This window comes from Lithobates pipiens, unplaced genomic scaffold, assembly GCF_037356315.1.
Source record: "Lithobates pipiens isolate NorthernLeopardFrog02 unplaced genomic scaffold, aLitPip1_a1.2 Scaffold_27, whole genome shotgun sequence".
Taxonomy (NCBI): Eukaryota; Metazoa; Chordata; class Amphibia; order Anura; family Ranidae; genus Lithobates; species Lithobates pipiens.
This window is the reverse complement of record NW_027507788.1, coordinates 4,055,168-4,063,761: the sequence shown is the minus strand read 5'-3', so window position 1 is coordinate 4,063,761 and position 8,594 is coordinate 4,055,168. Positions and strand designations below refer to the sequence as shown.

At 49.8% G+C, this 8,594-nt stretch overlaps 1 protein-coding gene across 1 annotated transcript; it reads right to left on the bottom strand.

Moving 5' to 3' along the window:
* Nucleotides 1–589: 589 nt before the first annotated feature.
* On the bottom strand, nt 590–5,841 carry LOC143933417 (trypsin-3-like). Its single transcript, XM_077456308.1, has 4 exons — nt 5,709–5,841; nt 4,470–4,611; nt 2,066–2,332; nt 590–1,806 (listed from the first exon to the last, which is right to left on the bottom strand). Exons 2-4 carry the CDS (start codon nt 4,599–4,601, stop codon nt 1,636–1,638), a joined length of 570 nt encoding a protein of 189 aa, XP_077312434.1. The 5' UTR covers nt 4,602–4,611; nt 5,709–5,841; the 3' UTR covers nt 590–1,635.
* Between the last annotated feature and the right edge of the window lie 2,753 nt (nt 5,842–8,594).

Below are 8,594 nucleotides of genomic sequence, written 5' to 3'. Positions count from 1 at the left end.
TACTCCACCTGCGCTGCTCTCCACTGGGGGGGCAGAGACAGAATATCCCACCTGCGCTGCTCTCCATGGGGGGGCAGAGACAGAATACCCCACCTGCGCTGCTCTCCATGGGGGGGCAGAGACAGAATACTCCACCTGCGCTGCTCTCCACTGGGGGGGCAGAGACAAAATATCCCACCTGCGCTGCTCTCCACCGGGGGGAGGGGGGCAGAGACAGAATACCCCACCTGTGCTGCTCTCCACGGGGGGGGGGGGGCAGAGACAGAATACCCCACCTGCGCTGCTCTCCATGGGGGGGCAGAGACAGAATACCCCACCTGCGCTGCTCTCCATGGGGGGGCAGAGACAGAATACTCCACCTGCGCTGCTCTCCACTGGGGGGGCAGAGACAGAATACTCCACCTGCGCTGCTCTCCACTGGGGGGGGGCAGAGACAGAATATCCCACCTGCGCTGCTCTCCACTGGGGGGCAGAGACAGAATACCCCACCTGCGCTGCTCTCCACCGGGGGGAGGGGGGCAGAGACAGAATACCCCACCTGCGCTGCTCTCCACCGGGGGGGGGGGGGGGCAGAGACAGAATACCCCACCTGTGCTGCTCTCCACCGGGGGGGGGGGCAGAGACAGAATACCCCACCTGCGCTGCTCTCCACCTGGGGGGGGCAGAGACAGAATACCCCACCTGCGCTGCTCTCCACCGGGGGGGGGGGCAGAGACAGAATACCCCACCTGCGCTGCTCTCCACCTGGGGGGGGGCAGAGACAGAATACCCCACCTGCGCTGCTCTCCACCGGGGGGGGGGGCAGAGACAGAATACCCCACCTGTGCTGCTCTCCATGGGGGGGGGCAGAGACAGAATACTCCACCTGCGCTGCTCTCCACCAGGGGGGGGCAGAGACAGAATACTCCACCTGCGCTGCTCTCCACCGGGGGGGCAGAGACAGAATACTCCACCTGCGCTGCTCTCCACCGGGGGGGGCAGAGACAGAATACTCCACCTGTGCTGCTCTCTACCAGGGGGGGGGGGAGAGACAGAATACTCCACCTGCGCTGCTCTCTACCGGGGGGGGGGGCAGAGACAGAATACTCCACCTGCGCTGCTCTCCACCGGGGGGGGGCAGAGACAGAATACTCCACCTGCGCTGCTCTCTACCGGGGGGGGGCAGAGACAGAATACTCCGCCTGCGCTGCTCTCTACCAGGGGGGGGCAGAGACAGAATACTCCGCCTGTGCTGCTCTCTACCGGGGGGGGGGGCAGAGACAGAATACTCCACCTGTGCTGCTCTCTACCGGGGGGGGGGGGGGGGCAGAGACAGAATACCCCGCCTGCACTGCTCTGTAAATTATCAGTCCGTAGTAATTAGTAAATATAAACGGCTAAAAGTCGCCATAATGTTTAAACTGACCCAAAAATTGCCCCGACCCTAAGAAGAGATAAAACAAAAATTCTGGTTAAAAAAAGAAAGCAGTAAATGGCGATCTTCATAGACAGAGACGAGAATCCAGCGCTAATCTAAATTTTATCCGGCACCCAGTTTCCCCGTCCACAAGGGGGCGATCTTGGTGGCCATTGGCCAGCCCTTGTGTCTTCCTCCGGGGGGGGCTCCTCTGCTTCCTGTAATCCCCTCCCGGGCTCTCATTGGGCGAATTTCTGGAAACTTCCGGAGAAGATCGTCCTGTATACCCACTTCTGGAAGTTGGCCACGGCGGTGTACACCCCGGGGTATTTGGGGTTGGCGCAGCTGTGGCCCCACGACACAACGCCGAATACTCTGCCGTCACACACCAGGGGCCCCCCGGAGTCCCCCTGGAATAAAAGGGAAAGGAAAATGATCAGAGCCTGTAGGGGAGATAAATATTGGAGCGAAAAGCCTGTGTGAGAAGCAGCTGGCGGAAGCTGTCAACTTCCTTCCCACTCAATAAAAAGGAGGGACGGCCTTTGTAGGATCATCACTGCCGCGGAACTGGAAGAAATCAGCTTCCATCAGGGCCTTCTCACACGGGGCTCTCGCAGCATTCGCTCCCGTTGCCTTTGTTGCCCCCTGCAGGCCGGTTGTGAGTCTCACCTGGCAGGCGTCCTTGCCCCCGTTGTTGAACCCAGCGCAGATCATGTTGTTAGTGATGTGCCCGGAGTAGGAGGCGGAGCTGTTACAGCGATGGGCGGAGACGATGGGAAGCTTCACGCTGCGCAGGGTGTCCGAGGCCTTACCGCTGGTGGCGCTGGTGTACCCCCATCCGGAGACCTGGCACAGGCGCCCCTCGCCCAACGACACCCCCTGGGCTGGAAGAGGGACTATGGATACGAAGGAATTGTAGATGGCGGGCCGGTTCAGCTGTAAGAGAAGAGGATTAAAGAGAACCTGTCAGGAAAGGGGATCAAATAATAAAAAGTATCCAGACCCGAAATCCATTTGTTGGGACAGACCTGTAAATCAGGCCTCTGATACACAGGTCTGTCCCAACAAATCCGGGACAGAGGTCTGATACACGGCTCTGTCCCAACAAATCCGGGACAGAGGTCTGATATACGGGTCTGTCCCAACAAATCCTGGACAGAGGTCTGATATATGGGTCTGTCCCAGCAAATCCGGGACAGAGGTCTGATATACGGGTCTGTCCCAACAAATCCGGGACAGAGGTCTGATACACAGGTCTGTCCCAGCAAATCCGGGACAGAGGTCTGATACATTGGTCTGTCCCAAATAATCGGGGACAGAGGTCTGATATACGGGTCTGTCCCAACAAATCCGGGACAGAAGTCTGATACACAGGTCTGTGCCAACAAACCCGGGACAGAGGTCTGATAAACAGGTCTGTCCCAACAAATCCAGGACAGAGGTCTAATATATGGGTCTGTCCCAGCAAATCCAGGACAGTTGGCGTCTATACATTATTAAGGAGAACCTGTCAGGAAATATTATCAAATTATAAAAAGTATCCAGACCCGTAATCCATTTGTTGGGACAGACCCGTATATAAGACCTCTGTCCCAGATTTGTTGGGACAGACCCGTGTAGATCCAACAAATCCGGGACTGAGGTCTGATATACGAGTCTGTCCCAACAAATCCGGGACGGAGGTCTGATACACGAGTCTATCCTAACAAATCCAGGACAGAGGTCTGATATACGGGTCTGTCCCAACAAATCCGGGACATAAGTCTGATATACGGGTCTGTCCCAAAAAATCTGGGACAGAGGTCTGATACACAGGTCTGTTGTCCCAACAAATCCGGGACGGAGGTCTGATACACGAGTCTATCCTAACAAATCCAGGACAGAGGTCTGATATACGGGTCTGTCCCAACTAATCCGGGACATAAGTCTGATATACGGGTCTGTCCCAGCAAATCCAGGACAGTTGGCGTCTATACATTATTAAGGAGAACCTGTCAGGAAATATTATCAAATTATAAAAAGTATCCAGACCCGTAATCCATTTGTTGGGACAGACCCGTATATAAGACCTCTGTCCCAGATTTGTTGGGACAGACCCGTGTAGATCCAACAAATCCGGGACTGAGGTCTGATATACGAGTCTGTCCCAACAAATCCGGGACGGAGGTCTGATACACGAGTCTATCCTAACAAATCCAGGACAGAGGTCTGATATACGGGTCTGTCCCAACAAATCCGGGACATAAGTCTGATATACGGGTCTGTCCCAAAAAATCTGGGACAGAGGTCTGATACACAGGTCTGTTGTCCCAACAAATCCGGGACGGAGGTCTGATACACGAGTCTATCCTAACAAATCCAGGACAGAGGTCTGATATACGGGTCTGTCCCAACTAATCCGGGACATAAGTCTGATATACGGGTCTGTCCCAAAAAATCTGGGACAGAGGTCTGATACACAGGTCTGTCCCAACAAATCCGGGACAGAGGTCTGATACACAGGTCTGTCCCAACAAATCCGGGACAGAGGTCTGACACACGAGTTTGTCCCAACAAATCCGGGACAGTTGGCATTTATAAAGGCAGACAACCCAACAGCCAACTGAAGGAGCGCACAAGGCAGGGTAACAGCACTGCGTCAGGAAGAATAGAAATTAATTAAAATTGAATTGCTATTTACCCCGCCATGGAATCAGTTGCATTATAGAGGCGGAGCTTCCTCCAGTGACCAGTTCATACTTATGATTTTACAAGCGAGTTCACATTTTAAAGTTTATACATTTTTGAACTGATTTTTTATATCCATTTTTTTAGCTACATACACAATTGTATATAATATGTAAATATTTAAGACAAAGGATTCCCAGAGCACCCTGTGTTAGCTAAGAAGGCAGCACAGCAGAAGATGTCTACTTTCAGGCACTCTGTATCTAACCGGGGCCACATGGGGGGAGTGGGAGGAGTCATTGCTCTGAAGAGGGGAGGGATCACTGACTCTAAAGTAGTCTTTCTTCTATAAAAGTTGCCCCCCCCCCCCCCCGCCCGCAAAATAAAGAAGCCCCAATATTATCACCTTTATCAGCATGATGTCCGCGTTCTTGGAGGATGAGCTGTATTCGGGGTGAGCGATCATCTTCACGGGGCGAAATATCTGTTCTGTTCCTTCGAAGGTGGACAGCGAATATTCCCCGGCCACAACCAGCATCTGCTTCTGCCTGGTGAACCGGGGGATGGGAAAAAAAAAAATTAATGGGTAGATTCCTTTACAATTATATTTATTTAAACTGCTCTATGACAGGAAGCGTTTCCTCAGTCTCCCCTCCCCCAGTGATCAGACTGTACATTGTAACTTTGTAAAAGGAGAAGGAGGAATTTCCTCAGTCTCCCCTCCCCTCAGTGATCAGGCTGTACATTGAGGAAATGCTTCCTCCTCCTTCTACAAAGTTACAGTCTCCCCTCCCCCAGTGATCAGGCTGTACATTGTAACTTTGTAGAAGGAGGAGGAATCATTTCCTCAGTCTCCCCTCCCCCAGTGATAAGACTGTACATTGTAACTTTGTAGAAGGAGGAGGAGTAATTTCCTCAGTCTCCCCTCCGCCAGTGATAAGACTGTACATTGTAACTTTGTAAAAGGAGAAGGAGGCATTTCCTCAGTCTCCCCTCCCCCAGTGATCAGACTGTACATTGTAACTTTGTAGAAGGAGGAGGAGTAATTTCCTCAGTCTCCCCTCCCCCAGTGATAAGACTGTACATTGTAACTTTGTAAAAGGAGAAGGAGGCATTTCCTCAGTCTCCCCTCCCCCAGTGATCAGACTGTACATTGTAACTTTGTAGAAGGAGGAGGAGTAATTTCCTCAGTCTCCCCTCCCCCAGTGATAAGACTGTACATTGTAACTTTGTAAAAGGAGAAGGAGGCATTTCCTCAGTCTCCCCTCCCCCAGTGATCAGACTGTACATTGTAACTTTGTAGAAGGAGGAGGAGTAATTTCCTCAGTCTCCCCTCCCCCAGTGATAAGACTGTACATTGTAACTTTGTAGAAGGAGGAGGAGTAATTTCCTCAGTCTCCCCTCCGCCAGTGATCAGACTGTACATTGTAACTTTGTAGAAGGAGGAGGAGTCATTTCCTCAGTCCCCCCTCCCCCAGTGATCAGACTGTACATTGTAACTTTGTAGAAGGAGGGGGAAGTATTTCCTCAGTCTCTCCTCCCCCAGTGATCAGACTGTACATTGTAACTTTGTAGAAGGAGGGGGAAGTATTTCCTCAGTCTCCCCCCCCCCCCCCAGACAATAAAGGATATATAATATGCTTACTCAGTCTTGCAGTGGGCGGCGGAGAGGACCCAGAAGCGGCTGACCAGGGACCCCCCACAGAAGTGAATTCCCGTGTTCCTCTTCAGTGACACCAGATATCGCGCTGAGTACGGCGGGACGATATAACCACCAATGATTCGCGCTATGCTGTCCTGTCCCTCACCTGCAAATATAATATTAATTACAGACCAGAGCCGGATAAGAAAGGAGATAGAAAATGTCATCAGCGGGTCTCTGCGCTTCTCTATGCAATGCAGGCAGATCGTGGCTGGTGGGAGGGGCCTTATTTTATGCTTCCTTGACAGTGGTTATGTGATTGGGCCGCCCCCTGTGTGTAAAGACTGGAGCTGGGCAGGAAGAGGTTAAACAAATCAAAACATTTTCTGCATCTGATACGTTTTGTATCTGGAGATCCCGCCAGTAACAGAACTTCCTGTTGAAAACTGACAACACGAATCCAGGGCCCTGCAATCAGCAGCAGCGTTGTCACCCTGCCTTCTGCGCTCCTTCGGTTGGTTGTTGGGTTGTCCACCTGCATAGATACCAGCTGTCTCGGATTTGTTGGGACAGACCCCTATATCACACCTCTGTCCCGGATTTGTTGGGACAGACCCCTATATCACACCTCAGTCCCGGGTTTTGACTGGGACAGAACCGTATATCATACCTCTGTCCTGGATTTGTTGGGACAGACCCGTGTATCAGACCTCTGTCCCGGATTTGTTGGGACAGACCTGTATATCAGACCTCTGTCCTGGATTTGTTGAGACAGACCCGTATATCAGACCTCTGACCCGGATTTGTTAGGACAGACCCGTATATCAGGCCTCTGTCCCGGATTTGTTAGGACAGACCCGTATATCAGGCCTCTGTCCCGGATTTGTTAGGACAGACCCGTATATCAGGCCTCTGTCCCGGATTTGTTAGGACAGACCCGTATATCAGGCCTCTGTCCCGGATTTGTTGAGACAGACCCATATATCAGACCTCTGACCCGGATTTGTTGGGACAGACCTGTGTATCAGACCTCTGTCCTGGATTTGTTGGGACAGACGCATATATGAGATCTCTGTCCCGGATTTGTTAGGACAGACCCGTATATCAGGCCTCTGTCCCGGATTTGTTAGGACAGACCCGTATATCAGGCCTCTGTCCCGGATTTGTTAGGAGAGACCCGTATATCAGGCCTCTGTCCCGGATTTGTTAGGACAGACCCGTATATCAGGCCTCTGTCCCAGATTTGTTGGGACAGACTCATATATCAGACTTCTGTCCCAGATTTGTTAGGACAGACCCGTATATCAGGCCTCTGTCCCGGATTTGTTGGGACAGACCCATATATCAGGCCTCTGTCCCGGATTTGTTGGGACAGACCTGTATATCAGACCTCTGTCCTCGATTCGTAGGGACAGACTTGTATATCAGACCTCTGTCCCAGATTTTTTGGGACAGACCCATATATCAGATTTCTGTCCCGGATTTGTTAGGACAGACCCGTATATCAGGCCTCTGTCCTGGATTTGTTGGGACAGACCCGTATATCAGGCCTCTGTCCCGGATTTGTTAGGACAGACCCGTATATCAGGCCTCTGTCCCAGATTTGTTGGGACAGACCCATATATCAGGCCTCTGTCCCGGATTTGTTGGGACAGACCTGTATATCAGACCTCTGTCCTCGATTCGTAGGGACAGACTCGTATATCAGACCTCTGTCCCAGATTTCTTGGGACAGACCCATATATCAGATTTCTGTCCCGGATTTGTTAGGACAGACCCGTATATCAGGCCTCTGTCCCGGATTTGTTGGGACAGACCCGTATATCAGGCCTCTGTCCCGGATTTGTTGGGACAGACCCGTATATCAGGCCTCTGTCCCGGATTTGTTGGGACAGACCCGTATATATCTACTTACTGAGTTACTGAGCACATGGCTATATTAGGGCAATGATGTCATCCCTATCCAGCCCCTTCCTTTTATAAAGCCTATGACAGCTCAAGGAGTTGTCATTCAGCTAGTGTTAGCATCAGGGATTGGTCGTGTGTGCGTTTTTTTTTTTTTTTTGGGGGGGGGGGGGGGGTGTGGTCAGTGGGAAGTGAAATGGGATTTACATTTTTTTAATAAAGGACTTCTCAGACATTTGGGTGTCTTTATTTCTCGGCTACAACTATTTTTTGTGAATGAGTAGGGATACGAGTAGGGATACGATGTACTCATCTATGGAGAGGAGGTCAGTATCTGGAGGCCCCTTGTTATTAAAATTGAAACTGTTTAAATTGCCAGCAAATGACATTTCATTGCCAGCTTCTTTTATTTTTATTTTTTCAGCAAATGTTTCTTTGCCAGCCTCTTTTTTTTTATTTTATTTTTTTATTTTTAAGCAAATTACATCTCTTTGCCAGCCTCTTTTTTTTTTTTTTTTTTTTTTATTTATTTATTTTTAATTTTCAGCAAATTACATCTCTTTGCCAGCCTCTTTTTTTTTTTTTTTTTTTAATTTTCAGCAAATTACATCTCTTTGCCAGCCTCTTTTTTTTTTTTTTTTTTTTTAATTTTCAGCAAATTACATCTCTTTGCCAGCCTCTTTTTTTTTTTTTTTTTTTTAATTTTCAGCAAATTACATCTCTTTGCCAGCCTCTTTTTTTTTTTTTTTTTTTTAATTTTCAGCAAATTACATCTCTTTGCCAGCCTCTTTTTTTTTTTTTTTTTTTAATTTTCAGCAAATTACATCTCTTTGCCAGCCTCTTTTTTTTTTTATTCCCAGCAAATAACATTTCCTATGCAGTTTATTTTTCTTTGTTTTTAAATTGCCAGCAAATCACATTTCATTGCCAGCTTCTTTTTCTTAAATTGCCAGCAAATCACATATCATCATCAGCTTCTTTTTT